Here is a 17,063-nt window from a genome sequence, read left to right on the forward strand (position 1 = left end):
AGGTGACAATCTCCAATAGGCTTGTGTCTTCACCCTGCTGCATTGTGACCAGCACCTACGGCTGGACAGCCAATATGGAGCGGATCATGAAAGCCCAGGCACTTCGGGACAACTCCACCATGGGCTACATGATGGCCAAAAAGCACCTGGAGATAAACCCTGACCACCCTATTGTGGAGACGCTGCGGCAGAAGGCTGAGGCAGACAAGAATGACAAGGCAGTTAAGGACCTTGTGGTGCTGCTGTTTGAAACCGCCCTGCTCTCTTCTGGCTTTTCCCTTGAGGATCCCCAGACCCACTCCAACCGCATCTACCGCATGATCAAGTTAGGTCTAGGTAAGTAGCTTTGGTATTTGGTGTGGTAAGGTGTTTGTGCAACTAGTCTCTTGTATGAATTTGATTTACTGCTATTTGGTGAAGTCTCACATGGCTTTTTTTCTTCAGGTATTGATGAAGATGAAGTGGCAGCAGAGGAACCCAGTGCTGCAGTTCCTGATGAGATCCCTCCTCTTGAGGGTGATGAGGATGCGTCTCGCATGGAAGAAGTAGATTAGGAGTTCATAGTTGGAAAACTGCCCTTGTATAGTGTCCCCATGGCTCCCCCTGCAGCCTTGAGTGCCCCTCTCCCACCTGGCTCCCCCTGCTGATGTCTGGTGTTTTTCTGTCCTGTCCTTCGGTTGAAGGCAGGAAACAAGGGTGTCAAGCCCCCATTCTTTCCCTACTCTGACAGCAGGATTGGATGTTGTGTATTGTGGTTTTTTATTTTGTTTGTTCATTTTGTTCTGAAATTAAAAGTATGCAAAATAAAGAATATGCTGTTTTTATACAGTTCTGCTCTCCCTTGTAAGGTGGATATGTTGTCTTTCCCTAGCTTCTGTCTCCCTTTCCCTACCCCAGCTCTTTCCTTCCTGTTTTCATGAGCACAGCAAGTTGTTGAGTTGGTTTTGTAGTTAGGGCTCATTGGTATTGTGTGTCTTAACACACACTGAAGCTAAAGGCAGTTTGGGTAAACTACCATGTAATAAGGCCCTTTCAGTCAACCAAAACACAGGACCAAGTCCACTGCAGTAATTTAATTTAATAAAATAAAATTAAGAGCAAAAAGTTACATTTCTAAAGTACCAAAACCTGCAACAGGCTCATGGAGCAGAGCCTAGGGATCCAGGAGCTTAGGGGGAGGTGGTGCTGGGCAGGGCTCTGCATCCCCTTTCCTCAGCACAGCACCATCTTCACTTCACCCTCCTGGGAAAGCAGCATTGGAGCCTACACCACTTTGTGCTTTTCTCACCAGGGTAAGAAATGGATGTCTATAGATGGGGGCGGTGGGGGGAGTCTAGAAGGTGGCAGAGCCACAGCTAGGGCAAGACTTAACCAGAACTTAGAGAACTGTAGAAGCTCCCTATGCCCTCTTAATCCCTCACTGAGGACTGTCTCTACCCTGGAGCTCAGAATAAACTGCTTGTTGGAAGATGGGTGACTTAAGGCAAAAGGGAAGGCTGCCTCCTGGGCTCCCCACCCTCTGCTGCAGAGCTGGTCTGTGATACTGAGAAAACACCTGCGTTTTGCCCTTGAGCCAGCTCCTCAGAGGTGATGAAGAGGGAAATGGGGATGGTGGAAGGGTCCTATTTTACTTCGCCCCTCAGGCCCTCTCCACCCTCAAACCTTCTGCACAGGGGACTCAACAGGCACAGCCTTCTTTCCCCGTTGCTTTAGGCGGCCCCGTGCATAGACTCGGAGCAGGAGGGCAGCAAACACCACAGCCACCCCCAGCCCTCCCACCACAGTGACAGTGTGGCCATAGAGAAGGCAGGAAAGAAGGATGGCAAAGGCCTGGCGGAGGGTCATGATGATGGTGAAGACAGCAGCCCCAAACTGCCCAATGGTGTAAAAGATGAACAGCTGGCCACATGCGGAGCAGATGGAGAGTAGCAAGGCATGGGCAGCAAACTCACTGTGTCGCCCCATGAAGCGGGTCCCCTCCAGCAGGGCCCCCTGTTCTAGCAGTGAGCCTACTGTGAAGAGGCAGGAGAAGAAATTGACCCCAAACATCATCTGCACCGATGACATCTTATAGGCAAACAGGGCATCCTGCCAGTTTGAGGTGAAGCTGTCAAAAGCAATATAGCCTGCCAGTAAGACAAGGCCTGAGAGTGTGGTGGCTGGGGAGCTGCGGGGCTCTGGTCCGCTGGATAGCAGAAACATGCTGACCCCAATGGAGATGAGGGTGGCTGTCAGGTATTCCCAGTGTTCGTAGCTGCGGCGAGACACAAGCTTTCCCATCAGCATGACAGGGATCACCTTAGAAGCCTTGGCCAGCACCTGGGTGGGGAAGCTGACGAACTTGAGAGCTTCGTATTGGCACCAGCTGCTAAGCACATTGGACAGGCTGGCAAAGGAGTACCGGTACATGGGTGCCCCATGCCGGGGCTGCTTGCAGAGGATGCAGGAGAGGCCAGCCACAATCAGTGCCAGCACTCGGTTCATTAGCACCAGGAACTGTGAGTCCGTAAAGCGCTCACCCGGTGATGTGGCTGTGGCCCCATAACTGCGGGTCATCACTCTTTCCTGCAGCACACCCCAAGTCAGATAAGACACCTGGTGGGTGAAGGTAGAGGCAGGGGAGACAATAAGCAAGAGAATGAAAAGGTAGACAAAAATAGACCTCTCCCTCTTCTTCAGGATGATGCCCAGTGATTCAAAGGAAAATACACACTTTCGGGTTCCTCTGTAGGAGTTTCTTCTCCCCTCCTAAGACTGGATTCACCTTGCAGGGAATCAACTGTGCGAAAAACCAATTCAGGGAGGCAAGAACTCTCAGGGAGAACTGGATACCTGTAGTTCAACATGATATTCAAGGTGGAACCAGTACTCACTGCAAAATGCCACAGGTCAGCATCTTAGCACCCTCTCACATGCACTACTGGGGGACGGCTGAAGGGCTCCCCAGCAATTTTATCAGTGAGTTCACAGTATGTGCAACAGCAGTACAGAAAGTATAACAGCACGGTAGAAATCACAGAAGAGGGCAAGAGGAGGTCTCTCTTCTGCACTAGACATCTTGAAATAACAGCATGAACTTTCAGTACCAGTGCTGGAGAGGGGGAAAGGAGGAAAGAAAAGAGCATTTCCCCCAAACACCTCCAAGACGGAGGTGCAGCGTGCCCCTGGGAGGAGGACACGAAACACACCAACCAGCAAAGCTCTGGGACTGGTAAGATGGAAACCTTCACAGAATCCCTGCCCACCGGGATCCAACCCAGGAAGAGAGGCTGAGCCCACCTACCCACCTGGAGCCCTGTGGCACAGAAGAGCAGCTTCAGGGCCTGCCACATCGGGGTGGTCTCTGCCGCCTCTGTTCGGGGCGCCAAGGGAACCTCATCAGAGGCCTTGGGCTCATTGCCAAACACACAAGCTTTCACCAGGGGGAAGCAGAGGCCCCTACCTGAAGAAAGCACACAAAGTCAAGCCCCAGATCTCCGTAGCACTACTTCTTCCCCAGAGCAGCCAGCCTGCTCTGTTGTCCCGCCTACAGGCCGGGCTCCCTCTCTCCCTCTCCAAGTCCTATCCCGTTTGGACTGCTGGCCAACATCCTCCGTCCCGACTTGGGTCACTTCCCCGCCCTTTCTACACACACCTGTCTCCAGGTAATTCTTCCGCCTGAAGTACTGCACCAGGAGGTAGCCAGGTACCATAAAGCTGGCATAGCCAGCAGCATTCACCAAAAATCGGAAGAACCAGAGCTGGGTCCATGACTCCGGAGGGGCTTCGGGAGTCTCCCCACCTGCCCCTAAGGAGGGGAACGCAGCAAGCACCACCACTGCACACCACCTGTAGGGAAGGCGGACGTAAGGATTAGGGTGCAGTTCCTCATCCCCTCCGCCCTCCAAGGGGACCACAGTGGAGTAGGGCCCGCAGTCTCTTCCCCGCCCCCTCCGCTGCAGCCTGGCTGGGACAAAGAGCCTCTCTTTCTCTCGGGGGGGCGGGGGGGTGGGGGCGTGGGGGCCGGCACTGGCCAGGCAAGGCTTCCTCCCTCCCCGGGGGCGGATCCGCCCCTCCGGCCACACAGGTCTCCTCTGTTCCCTCCAGCGTTAGCCCGCTGCTCAGGCCAGAGGCGGCACCCCTTCCCCCACCCTGCTTTCCACATTCCCGGGGCGTCAGGGTCCCCAGCCCCTCCGCCCGACACTCCCGAAGCTTCCCAAGAAGCACAAAACCAAGCCGCACCCCTATCCCCACTAGCTCTGGGCAGAGCTATGCCGGCCTACAGCCGGGTCGCCAGGACCCCACCCGGCGCCCAGTGCTGAGGTGCGGCAGTCACGTGGACCGGGGGCTCGGTCACGTGAGCTCGCCGCTGCCCTAGCCCCCCACCTGGCGTCCATGGTCCAGGCCGCGTAGGGTGGAGGGGGGCCGGGGAATGCGAGTCCCCGGGCCGCGCGCCCCCTGCGCTCCCTCCGCTCCCGCCGCCGCCTCCGGGAGCGGCCAGCAAGCCAGCGGCCAGCGGAAGTGCCGCGCTCTTCCCGCCTCCCTCCCCGCGGCCCCCTCCGCCCCTGCCGCGACCACGCAGCGCCCCGGGCCGCCGCTGGGCCACAGCGCCCCCGCGCGGCCCGGAGGCAGATGCGGCTCGGGTTCGGGGAGCTGGGCTGCCCCTGGGCGCGGGGAGCCCCAGTCCTGGAGAGGCGCCAGCTTGGCGCGTCCCCTGTGCTTCGTCATCGCCCTCGGCCTTCATAAGCGTCCCAGAGGTCATGGTGACCATTGCCATCTTGTGGACCGGACATTGAGACTCTGCATCCCAAGCCACTCTCTGTTACAGTTTTCCCGTTTTCTGAAAGGATGAAGGTGTCTCCTTCCTTTTTTGGCTGGGCAGTAATCCTGTCCCCCGACTTCTCATGACCTCTACATGGCCTTGCCCGTGTTCCTCGCCCACTCACCCACCCGCTGTGGAGCCCCGCTGGCCTGCTCTCAGTTCTTCTAATTTACTCAAGGCTTTCCCCCAAATGCTCTGCCCTCATCCCTTTACTCATCCTTACATCCCAGTTGAGATGATACGCCTCAGGCGGGGGTTCCCGGGCCACCCAAAGCATGACCCTCTCCCGACTCCATCCTTTTCCTTCCCATTATTCTTTCCCTTCACAGCACCTACTGCAACTTGTAAGGACATCTTTATTTGGATGTTTACACTTTTAACAGCTGTCTCTCTCGCTGGCTGAGAAGCTCCAAGTGGCCAGTGACTGTGCTGGTTTATTCCCCACACTCTTCATGCCAGCATAGGACCAACCTAACTGGGCCCTGGAAGGCGAGGAATGGGAGGAAAAATGTGAAGTCACAGCTCCCTTGTGCCCAGCCACCCTGGGCTACCCTCGTCCCCAGGCTCCTCCAGATGGCAGTGCCCAGGGCAGTGGGGAGGGTTCCAGGGCCTGTGTCTTCCCATTCTTCGTCCTCTCCCTTCATCCCTTATCATTTCCACAGCAAGGACAAGGGTCTATGCTGGACACAGAGAAAGGCCTGGGGACTACTGGCCTCTGACCCCACCCAGCAAGGCCCTACCGTGCTCAGGGGACAATTTCATTCTCTCTGCCTCCACCACAAAGTCATAGGGCAGGCCTGTCTAAAAAGCCCCAATGCACACAGACATGCATGCGCACAAAACAGCTCTAGAAGGGAAAAACTTTTTTAACGTCTCTGCCATTTTAGTGTCATGTTACTGAAACTGCCCTTCCCCAGTCGCTCAGTTCAGAGCCTTCTCTGTGAAGTCTTTAAACAAGTGTTTCAGGGTCCTCAACAGCAGTAAGATAGGACCCCTCTCAGAGTTCAGCTTGTTCCTATTTCCGTCTCTTCTCACTCAGGAGTGTCCATCATGTTTCCTACTGATTGACAGTTTCAGGCTGACCCAACATGGGTAGAAACAAGAGCACCTGCCATTTTCAAGAGAGGCAAACAGGCTTCACCCAGGATACCTGGGGCTTTGGGGGTCTTCCAAGAATCCCTGTCCATCTGGAGAGCTCCTCCTTCCAGACTGGCTCTCTCTCACTTGCAGTCCCTCCTTCTCAGCTCAGGACTCTGTTGGCTGGCCCCAGGCTCTGGCCATAGCAGTCCCTAGGGCACCAGAAGAGCACACAGCCTGGGCCCAAACTGCAGCAGTGATGACTCCAGCTTCCAGATAGAAAGAGGTTGAGCCCCGAGGATCCCAGACCCTGCCTGGCTTCAGTCGGTACATAGCAGCAGTTTCCCTGAGATCTTCAGGTCATCAAAAGGCAAAAGGACAAGGGACTGAGAAGGAGAATGGAGAGAAGCAAGATCAGAGGACATGAGAAAAGGTGACTTGGGAAAGGGGACCCAGGGAAACCTGTTGGGCCACTCCCTCCCCACCAAATGACAGTTGAAGACCATCAGGGAAGAAATCTTCATACGAATCCTCAAAGTAGTGGCCTCTCTGGGCTGGGCAGAGCCCTGAGGACATAGGTGAGCCTTCCTTTTCTAAGATAATGCCAGGATATCCGAGTTAGGAGGGACCTTAGAGATGATCCTGCCCATGGACCTGGGTTTTTTGTTGTTGTGGGGGTGGGGGAGGCTGGGTACTCGCAGAAAATTTTGGGTTTCTTTTTCACATTGAACATTTAAAAATAGGAAAGATTATACAGAAAATCTGGATTTCACCTCTCAAAAAATTCCAAGACCAGGAAAAACTGGGCTTACACTCCTGCTCTGTAAGCCTTTGCTGAAGCTGAGTACAGAGACCATCAGGGATGGCTCTCTGAGTTCCTACAGGCCTCACCGCACCATGGTCTCATACCTGGCCAGCTTCACTGATTCACGTTAACTGCAGGGTCCCTGTAGGAGTCCAAATTTGGCTCCCTGGTCCTGACCAACTAAGGAAACAGGCTCAAGTTCCCACAGTTGGCCAGTGGCACAGTCCTGGTTATACCCCAGGACTCCGAGCTCTGTGGCCCTTTCAGCTAATGACAACACCTTTCTCTGCCATGGGTGTGCGAGGAGGCCCTGGAGAGCAAAGCATATGCCTCTTACTTCCTCGGTCAGGTCCTGGGGTGTCTCATCCTCCACGTTCCGCAGCAGGGAGTCAGCACCCGCCTTGCACAGAGTGGATGAGATGCCCATGAGGCCCCGCCCAGCTGCCAGGTGCAGGGGTGTGCACCCATTCAGCATGCGGGCATCTACCTGGGCACCAGCCTGGAGCAGGAACTGTACCAGGCCCCGCTCTTGGGTTTCCACAGCCAGGTGCAGCGCTGTCTTCCCACTGGTGCCCTCCTGGGAAGGAATAAGGATATCAGCCAAGGCCCTCAGAGGCCGTGTGCTGGGCCCGGGCTCTGGATAAGGAGGTAAATGCTACCACTTCTGACTGCTGGTCAGGGGACCTGGGGCTGGGTCAGGTGGGGGGCAGGCCCTGCGCCAGGCAGTGTGCTGATGGCTGCCTCACCTGCACATCAATGTCAGCTCCATTTTGAAGCAGCAGTTCCATGAGTGGTTGGTTCTTCTGCAGGGTGGCGATGTGGAGACAAGCCAGACCTGGGATGGGGTGAGGGTGAGGGCTGCTGATCTGCACCCACCAACTCCCTCTCTTCCGGGACCTCCCAGCCATTCAGCCCCATGGGACTCACTGCCCACTCAATGTCTTTAATCACAAGACTGTTAAAATGCAAACCCCAAAACCCCCTCAAAAATTTAAGGGGAAAGGAACTCAAAGTTTCCACTTTTTCAGAGTCATGTTATTGAAACTTTCATGCTTCAGGAGTCAGGTTGCTGAGTGACATGTCAAAAAACACCCTCCTCCTATACGCAAAACACACACACACACACACACACACACAAAACCTGCCTTCAAGCCCAGTCTGAAAGCCACCTTTTCTGAAAAGCCATCTAAGATCCTCAGGCTCCCAGCCCTTTCTTAGGGGCCACTTCCTTCTGTGTGTTCCCCTGGCCTTTTTGCTGTTTCCTTTCTGGTCTGGACACCTGGACACTTCCTGACCCTTGCTCACTAATAGAGATTTCGATTCAAATTTACATTCTTCACCTCCTTCAAGTCCCTATTCAGATGTCCCTAGCTCCATGAGGCCTTCCCTGACCACCCTATTGAACAATCACATCAACTCCGCTGTTCCCCACATTCCTTCCCGCCACTGCTCTACTTTTCACTACAGCACTTACTTCCTTTTAGCTTATTACATAGCTCACTTCTTGTATTTATTGCGCGTCTCAATTTTTCTCTGTTATGCACACAGATGCAAACATAGTTCCTAGGATAATATCTGGCACACAGAAAACTCTTGGTACATTTCTGTTGAATGAATGAATCAGGTCATCTGATCTCTGTTAAACTAAGTATCTTAAAAGCAATATTTAGTTTTCTGCTCAGCACACAGTAGGTACTGGGTAAATTCTAACTCAAATCATCCATTTATTCATTTAGCAAAGATGTACTGAATCTCTATGTGCTTACAGTAGGAGGGGCACCAATGGACAAGCTGGGACCCTCCCTTCCCGAAGAGTGGGATCCCTATCTCCTAGGCCCTCCTCCTCCCACAGGCCCTAAGACTGTCCACACCTTGCCAGTTTTGCAGCTGGAGGTCCAGAGAGTGAGATGGTCCTCTGCCTGGCTCTGGCCGCCCCTCCAGCAGGCAGCGGGCACAGGCCAGGTGCTGGCGCTGGCAGGCCACATGCAGGGCTGTGTCACCATGCCGGTCCTGTAGTGCCCGGCTGGCCCCCTTCAGCACCAGTGCCCGAACTGCACCCGGTTGGTCCAGATGTACAGCCAGATGGAGTGCTGTCTGGAGGCACAAATAGAGGGTCATGGGGCCACTGCAGCATGCTCCCACCTCTGGGAACAAGCTTGGGCTCCAGAAGCACCAGCTGCCAGCATCTTTGAAAGCCGCTTATAAAAGTCATAGCCTGGGCTTCCAAGGAAATACCACCAAGCCCTTCTCCTGTCAGCCCCGAGTCCCACCAATCTCTTGGGACCCCAATTCTGGAAGCAAGGTGAAGAAAGTAGCTCTCTGCTTTTCTTGTAAGTCACCGTAGGCCCTGGAGAAAGGACATGCAGGGACAGAGTCTAGCCTCTCATCCTGTGGGGAGACTTCTATTACCCCTAGGCGTTAGGCTGCAGGGGTTATGTTGGAGGAAACACAGAGGCACCAGGCAGTCTTTCCCTGGCAAACCTCTCTGCTAAGGCTCCATTCAGACGTCACCTCCTCTGTAAGCCTTCCCTGGCTGCTGCACACAGACGCTAGACCCCATAGCAGCTGGTATGTGTCTCTATCACAACTCTTGTCACCAGGCTGTGTATTTAGCTGTTGACATGAATCCCCCAGCCCAGGCTGCAAGCACTTTAGGGAGAGGCCGTATCTTACTTGTGTTTGTCTCTTCAGCTTCTAGCTCAGTGTCTGGCATATGGTTTCCTGAGTGAGTAGCCTATGGATTAGTGTAGCTGCTGGGGATGGCTGTCAGGGCACAAACAGGTATCTGGGCACAACCCATTCTCGTCACCAACCTGGTAAAGGTTGTTTTGAATGTCCAGGACCTCCTGGGGCAGCAAAGCCAGGCAACAGAGCAGCACCGCTGGGGCCTCGTGAATCACTGCCAGGTGGACCAGCCTAGGGGAGCAGAGGCAGGGCTTGGAGTTAGGGCCCAGGCCACAGGGAGGGGTTGGGGTCTTGGGGTTAGAAGGAACACATCAACTTTTAACTAGCTACCGATAGGGTAGGTCCAGGAAGTGAGAATGTGGGCGAGGAAGTGAGGGTTGGTGTGGGAAGCCAGGATCCTAGAGGTTGGAGCTCCAAGTTCCCACTGATGGCCTTCAGGACGGCCGCGGCTGGGTGGGCATGTGGGCAGGGTGCTGACAAGACAAGGGCCTTCCTGTCTACCCTGCCCACACCCACTCTTCTCTGCCCTCAGGGCTCTGCTGGGCCAGCTGCAGCTCAAAGCCAAATTGAAAGCTGCCGAAGTAGTCCAGAGGGGGTTTCCAGGGCTGAGCACCCCAGCATGGAGGAAAGAAGGAGGCAGATGCAGGGTCACCCCGTACCCCCAAGCAACTCAATGTTACACATTCCAAGGGAGAGACACAGACACTCTTGGAAGAGGAGCAAGGAGACAGAGCAGCATCCTGTCCTGCTGCCCTTCCCGGGGAGTCAAGAGCGCTTCTCAGATAGCACAGACCAGGTCAGGCCTACCAGGGGCCTTCCATTCCTGTGTGCACCTCCAAGAGGAAGTCTTTGCAGTGCAGAAAATGTGTTTGTTGAGGGGACCACGAACCTTAATCTAGGGGTAATGGGGTTAGTTGGGAGGGGAAGTTCCAGTCTTGGGGTTTCCCCACGTCAGGTGGGGAAAATGAAAGCCAGTGCTGAAGGGTCTAGGTCGGGACAGCTGCCTTGGGGCATCAGTGAGGACAGTAGCTTGGCTAAAAGGCCCATCTGGGCTGGGAGGGGGCTGCTTGGGCAGGAGGGTGGCAAGCTTTGGCGGCAGGCAGCAGGAGAGGCCCAGGAGAGTGACGGAGGGAGGGAGGAACTGCTCTGGAAATCCCCTCGGTCAGGGCCTGCTCTCTGGGTCACATTCTTGCAGCCACCTCCCTCTCTCCCCCAGTATCCCCTCCTCCCACTTCCTCTTCCCACTTCCATACCTTCCACAGCCCAGACACCTCCAATGGAGAAAAATGCCCCCTCCTCTCTGGGGACTACCTGGGGAGCCTGCACGCTTCTCCCGTCCCCACACACACCCCGTCTGGATACAATACCTGCTTCTAACTAGAGATGGAAAAGGCTGGGGCTGAGAGACTAAAGATGGCAGTGTCAAAAGTCCCCTCTCCTTGGATCAAACGTCATCAGAGGTATCTTGCATGCAGCCCCCGAAACCTTGGGGTTCTGGACCTGAGGGCTGGTGATCCAGGCAGAGTACGAAAAGGACCGGGTCACTCCTCTCCTACCCACTGGGCCCACCAGCTATCTTTATCAATGATCACCCAGGACTAGGCCCCTGCACCTCCAAAAAGCAGGTTAGAACAGCCACCTCCTGCCTCCCCTACTCCTATGTATTTGAGCACCCTTGATCAAGAATTCCAGCCCCCTCACCAACTCTATTTATTCATCCCCAGATCCCAACCTTCCCCTCCTCTGTCAATGCTTTCTTCTTGGGGGGGCGTGCTAAATCCTCAGCTGGCCAACCCATCCCATACAACTGCCTTTTACTTCAACTGTCCTCTGGCCCACTCCCAACAAACTCCACCTGGGTCTGGAGAAGGAAGGGTTAAATGAGGGAGTAAGGCATGACAGTTAGTGGGATTCGGGGGGCCCTGGAGGTAGAGGATGTCAGGGATGCTGACTCTAGCCCTCACTTCCCCTTTCTTAGCAGAGGAGGAAGTAAGCTGGGGCAGCCAGCCTCCTGTCTGTCTGCTGGGGCAAGAGTGCCCCAGTCTGGCTCACCCCTACTCCTGAGGACCAGCCCCAACCCTACACCCTGGTGGCACCCCCCCATGCCTAGCTTCCTGGCCCCCGAATGGCACCCTGTAACTGACACCTGTTGGTCCTTGAGACAGAGCACTCTGAGGTTAGGAACTGGGAATCCCAGATATTGAGCAAATAAGGATGTCCCCTTCCCCAGCAAGAAGAAACAAAAAAACTGGACTTGGTCAGGGGAATTTTCTCTTCCTAAGAGTGGATTACTGGTAGATTTCCAAGATGCTGGCTGTGGTTCCTGGGTAAGGGTCCTGCCAGCTCTGCCCACCCCAAAATGGGAGGACAGAGATGATGCCAGGTTTTCTGGTCTGGGCCTGCCTGGACCTCAAAAGTGGGCTGAGAGTTAAGTCGGGAGTTTGGAAGAGTGAATGGGGACTTGAAAGATCCTAAGCGGGGAGTGGGGTGCCCGGCCTGTTGCGGTTCTTGGGCAGGCCCAGAGTTAGCATCCCGCTTCAGCCTAGCCCCCATACTCACGTGTCTCCGTCCTCGGAGATGTAAGTGAGCGCTTCCAGCTGCTGCGGGCTCAGCGCCCCCGCGTGGGGGAGTGGCGAGCGTGGGGCCGGGTCCTCAGCCTCGGGGTCCCCCAGCAAGGACAGGGTCTCGGTGAGCGAGGAGGAGCCATAGGTGGAGTCAGCCCGCTCCCCATCCGCGTCTTCCTTCTCCTGAGGTTCCTTGGCGGGCCCTGGAGGATGAGTGCAGGGCTGAGGGCCGCCGTCCGAGGGCCCGGAGGCTGGAGCCGAGGTGGGCTCGGGTAGGGAGCGCAGAGAGCGCAGAGACTCAATGCCAGAGTCGTACTGGCCCTCGTCCGCCTCGTCCGGCTCCTTCCGAGCCTCCGACATGCCCGCGGCGCCTGCCCGCAGGGGCCCAGTCCGAGCAGGATCCGGCTCCGGGCTCCGCCGCGCCGCCTTTCCGGGTTGCGGGTCGGCTTAGCAGAGCGGGCGCCCGGCCCGCGGCGGCCTCCTTCCCGGGCTGTGGGGCTCCGAGGGGCCGGCGCGCAGCGAGGACAAGGTTTGGAGCGCTGGCCGGGTCCACCCAACGGTTACTCTGGGCAGGCGGGCCGCCCAAGCAGGTTCTCCTCCTCGCCCCGCCCCTCGGGACCAAAGAGGTCTCAGATGGCCCCGCCCCGCCCCGCCCCCAGCTGGCGCTTCCGGAAGGAGACCCCGCCCCTCCGGAATCCCCCTTCCTCGCCTCTACGTAGGCTTGGAGTCTGTGGTTCCCGGGCCCTGACTCACTCCTTCGTTGATTCATTCACTCATTCATTCATTCACTTTTTGCCCCTTCCTCTTTCACTCCATTCATTAGTTCCACGCATTTACTCTTTCCTTCTTTCACTTCTATTTCTTCATTCGCTTTATTTTGATTTTTTTGAGACAAAGTCTCGCTCTGTTGCCCAGGCTGGAGTGCAGTGGCGCAGTCTCGGCTCACTGCAACCTCCGCCTCCCGGGTTCAAGCGATTCTCCTGCCTCAGCCTCCTAGTAGCTGGGACTACAAGAAAAGATGAGAGCCCTCACCATGTTGCCCAGGCTGGTCTCAAACTCCTGGGTTCAAGCGATCTGCCTGCCTCGGCCTCCTAAAGTGCTGGGATTACAGGCTGTGAGCCACCAGGCCCAGACCATTAATTTGTTTTAAAGAAATATCTATTAATTGTCTGTATAAGCTGGCGTCTTTGGGGATGGGCATGTGCGTGGTGGGATGGGGAAGCACTTCTCACCTTTCCCTATCAGTGCCCAGGAGTATCGGTAGGGAAAGGGGACTCCCATCATCTTTAAAGGACTGGTTCTCCTGGGTCCTGGAAGACAGTCTCCTGTGTCAACTTCCCACATCACATGGAATTGGGCATGAAAATGTTTTTTTTGGAAAGAGCGTCTTCTCAGGAAGACTGTTGTTGTCTAAAAAGCAAAGTGATTATGGGGTTTCTTCTTCCTCAAAGGGTGAAACCCTGGTCTTGGGTAGTTACAGTTTCTGGTCACCTCCAGCAGTCAAGGAAGTGGGGCCATGTTGGGGAGGCCCCGACATGCTGGGTTGCACTCTGCTCAGGTCCCCACCACTGCCCCAGTCTTAGTCCCAAAACTTCTTTCCTCTTTCCCTGTCCCTGGGCCTGGGGAGGCCATAGGAGAACCCTACCACAAGTTAGCCCTAAAACGGTGTCCCCTGATTTACTCCCTCATTCCTCCCCACTTCTCCAAGTGCTACCAGCCTAGAACCAGCAATGTTCTTAGAGGGTTATCCCCAAGGGAACAGTTAGCTTTTCCATCTCCAGCATTGGGGAAAGGAAACTGGATGAGCATAGACAGCAACGTTCTTCATGGGGGAGGCCAGCTTTCCCACTGCTCTCCCCCTGCAACCTTGTTTTATTCATCCATCATTCATCCATTTGACAAACATGTATGAAACATCTCCTATAATGTCTGACATTGTTCTTTCTACTTGAAGCAAAACTGACTATCACAGTAACGGTAATAACCAATAAACCCCACCCCCACCCCCACCTACCGCCAACAACAAAAAAAATCCCATGTTCCTAAAAAAGGTCCTTGGCAATTACAGCTCAGAGTGGTTGGGATACACAGGAGTGAGAACAGGGTGTTGTGGGGGCACACAGCGGGGCCAATTACTCAGTGGGGTGAGGGACAAGGAAGGTTCCATTTGAACTGAGAATGGGAAGGGAAGAGAGATAGGGAGAAGAGAAGGACTTAGTATTGGGGGGAGGGATGATTGGAGACAGAAGAGTTGGATGAGGGCTGAGGGGAGAAGACGGCCCACTGTTCTACAACCCCATGGAGGGCCAGAGTGGGAAGGATGTGATGAGCATGGAGCCCAGTGAGGAGCCAGGAGAGGAACGCCCAGGGAAGTTGAAGGATCTCCTTCCCTTGGGTTAGCATGATTTAAGATGTTCTCAATTTCCTCCCATGACATGTTCCTCTCCAGTCCTTAAAGACTGCAGCAAAAATGTAGTAATAAACTCCAGACCTAGACCAACTGGGTTCAAAATCTGGCTGGGTGCAGTGGCTCACACCTGTAATCTCAGCACTTTGGGAGGCTGAGGTGGGTGGATCATTTGAGGGCAGGAGTTCAAGACTGGCCTGGCCAACATGGTGAAATCCTGTCTCTAATAAAAATACAAAAATTAGCCAGGGCTGGTGGCACATGCCTGCAATGTCAGCTACTTGGGAGGCTGAGGCAGGAGGATCTTTTGAACCTGGGAGATGGAGGTGGCCATGAGTGAGCTGAGATTGCACCACTGCACTCCAACCTGGACGACAGAGTGAGATTCAGTCTAAAAACAAAAACAAAAACAAAACCCCACACAAAATCTGACACTATCACTCCCATTTTAATGTTTGGAAACTGAGGCCCCAAGAGGTGGGTTAACTTGCTCAAGGTAAAATAGAAAGTGCACCTCTTGGCCTTAGTGCCATTTTTTTTGGAAACCTCTGCACCATGAGAGCCAAGTGGAGGAAGAAACGAATGCGCAGGCTGAAGCGCAAAAGAAGAAAGATGAGGCAGAGATCCAAGTAAACCGCTAGCTTGTTGCACCGTGGAGGCCACAGGGGCAGAAACATGGAATGCCAGACGCTGGGGATGCTGGTACAAGTTGTGGGACTGCATGCCACTGCCTAGAGCTTGTCTCAATGGATCCAGAACTTCATCGCCATCTGATCGCTGATCACCTCTGAGACCCACCTTGCTCATAACCAAAACTGCCCATGTTGGTCCTTTGCCCTGGACCTGTGACATTCTGGACTATTTCTGTGTTTACTTGTGGCCGAGTGTAACAACCATAAAATAAATCACCTCTTCCGCTGTCTTAGCTGAAGAATTAAAAAAAAAAAAATACAAAGTGCAAAGATAGCTTCTGACCTAATTCAAAATTTTATATATTTTTTAGTGAAAGCTTCTTTTCTTTATCAAGGTGTAAACCACATAGGGTGGGAGTGTCTGAGCCCTCTGCAAGGACGTAAGAATTCAGGAGTGTGCAAGGACCTTCTTTTTATTCATACAGAGGCTGAATTTAAGGAAAAACCCACTCAACCCAGCCAGGTGTTTGGCCCTGAGCCATGACAGGTGTGTGGCAGTCCCTTTTATGGCCACATGAGGTCAGCATTGAGTCACCCACTGGCCCCTGGACCAGAGCTTGCACTCTTGACAGGTATCCTTTCCATCACTCCAGGAATGGGGAGAGGGACCATGGCACTGTTCTCTGAAAGGGTGACCTGGGGACTTTGACTTAGGCCGCAGCATGGTTAGGGACCTAACGTCGCCTCCTCAGCTCCAGTCTTCCCTGAGGCTGGGCTCCTCTAGTCTTTCTCTCTGTTGTTTTCTGATTCCCTTTGTACCCCCACTCCCCACCTCCACCCACCCCAGCTAGGCTTATCTTCAGGAAACAGGCCTGGTTTCCATGGTGACCAGCCGGTCAGCTGGCTCCTTCCACCACCCCCTCCTTCACCCCCTGTTTCCTGTAGCTTCCAGGGAAGGGTACTGTGTATGAATGGAGAAGGCAGGGGTAGGCTTTTGTCTCTTGGGAGCTCTAGGGTTGGCCAAAAAGAGCTAAGCTGTCCCTCATCCAAAGCCTCTGAAGTGGAGACAGGAAGGTGGGTGTCAAGAGGAAGATTGTGGTGCCTAAATGGGGAGCATGAGGAATCCTCTGTGGATTTGGAAAGGCCAAGGTTAGGGGCTCTGCTCTCTGTGGGCAGTGAGGACTGAATTGGGTGGAAGGGGCTGAAACTGGAACAAGAGGGGCTGGAGTTTAGCTGTGAGGCCAAATTCCCAAAAAGCATGGGTGGGAGATGCTGGAATGAGCCACCAAGTGATATTCTGCTTCTGCCAAGGGAGTGAACAAGACCCTTCCTTTCCCTTCTTCTGGGCAGGGAGAATGGACCCACCAACCTGGAGAGGGCCATGCAGGTAGCTCTAAGCAACAGGTGGACAGAGAGCCACCTTCACCTCTCCTGGAAAGGGAAGAGTAGTTAAATGAAGGCAGGGCCGGGAGTGGGACTAGAGAGGTGGAAGCAGTGGCTCTCCTGTCCCCAGTAAGGGCAAGGAACATCCTGGGCAGATCAGTGGCCTTGAACACTATCCCCCAAAAGCAGACATCAAGGCTTTGCCTCAAACTAACTTCCTACCCACAAATATTCCCCATTGGCTTTTGAATGGGAAAGATATTAATTCTAGGACTAGCTCTGTGAGTGCTAGCAGGTGACCTTGAGTAAGCCATTCACTCTCCCTCTGCCTTGGTTCCTTGTGAGTAAATGGGGAGAACAGTTACTGTAAGTCAAAGACCCCAATGACACATAGTAGGATTCCACAGTGACTATGCATGCACAAGACTGATCATGCATTGCTTTTATTACATTCTTCCTAATAGTCGGTTTTCATGTTCTTTTCTCCCCATTAGACTTTGTGCTCCTTGAGGGCAGGAAACTATGTTTCATTTCTGTACTGGGCACACAATAGGTACCCAACACCTATTTATTGAATGGAGACATCCAGGAATGAATGAATGAATGGATGGATGTTAGGGTCCTTCCTGCTGTGCCAGTGGATGCAGGGAAAAGCAGTGTGGGGTAGATGGCCTGAAGGGATCAGCTGCCTGCAGTGGCTCAGCCTGGC

General features: G+C 54.3%; 3 protein-coding genes across 6 annotated transcripts in view; 1 reads left to right on the forward strand and 2 right to left on the reverse strand.

Moving 5' to 3' along the window:
• HSP90AB1 (heat shock protein 90 alpha family class B member 1) overlaps positions 1 to 828 on the forward strand; it is a 7,477-nt gene extending 6,649 nt beyond the window's left edge. The window contains exons 8-9 of the mRNA XM_017547233.2: positions 3 to 336; positions 445 to 828. Coding sequence (XP_017402722.1) covers positions 3 to 336; positions 445 to 554 — 444 coding nt within the window. The 3' untranslated portion in view covers positions 555 to 828. The remainder of the gene's footprint in view (positions 1 to 2; positions 337 to 444) is intronic.
• A 230-nt stretch (positions 829 to 1,058) lies between these two features.
• Positions 1,059 to 4,540, reverse strand: SLC35B2 (solute carrier family 35 member B2). Of its 4 annotated transcripts, none has more exons than XM_017547446.1 (4): positions 4,366 to 4,540; positions 3,635 to 3,828; positions 3,288 to 3,442; positions 1,059 to 2,595 (listed from the first exon to the last, which is right to left on the reverse strand). In XM_017547446.1, exons 1-4 carry the CDS (start codon positions 4,374 to 4,376, stop codon positions 1,657 to 1,659), a joined length of 1,299 nt encoding a protein of 432 aa, XP_017402935.1. In that variant the 5' UTR covers positions 4,377 to 4,540; the 3' UTR covers positions 1,059 to 1,656. The 4 variants fall into 4 exon arrangements, with proteins under 4 accessions (XP_017402935.1, XP_037601282.1, XP_017402937.1 ...); XM_037745354.1 differs by lacking the exons at positions 3,635 to 3,828; positions 4,366 to 4,540 and adding exons at positions 2,714 to 2,779; positions 2,874 to 3,091 and having other exon boundaries at positions 3,288 to 3,380; XM_017547448.2 differs by lacking the exons at positions 3,635 to 3,828; positions 4,366 to 4,540 and adding an exon at positions 2,714 to 2,832 and having other exon boundaries at positions 3,288 to 3,368.
• A 607-nt stretch (positions 4,541 to 5,147) lies between these two features.
• On the reverse strand, positions 5,148 to 12,715 carry NFKBIE (NFKB inhibitor epsilon). The gene is made up of 6 exons (XM_017547445.2): positions 11,928 to 12,715; positions 9,497 to 9,599; positions 8,555 to 8,777; positions 7,430 to 7,518; positions 7,021 to 7,260; positions 5,148 to 6,264 (listed from the first exon to the last, which is right to left on the reverse strand). Exons 1-6 carry the CDS (start codon positions 12,290 to 12,292, stop codon positions 6,199 to 6,201), a joined length of 1,086 nt encoding a protein of 361 aa, XP_017402934.2. The 5' UTR covers positions 12,293 to 12,715; the 3' UTR covers positions 5,148 to 6,198.
• Positions 12,716 to 17,063: the final 4,348 nt, after the last annotated feature.

This window comes from Cebus imitator, unplaced genomic scaffold, assembly GCF_001604975.1.
Source record: "Cebus imitator isolate Cc_AM_T3 unplaced genomic scaffold, Cebus_imitator-1.0 Scaffold197, whole genome shotgun sequence".
Lineage (NCBI taxonomy): Eukaryota > Metazoa > Chordata > Mammalia > Primates > Cebidae > Cebus > Cebus imitator.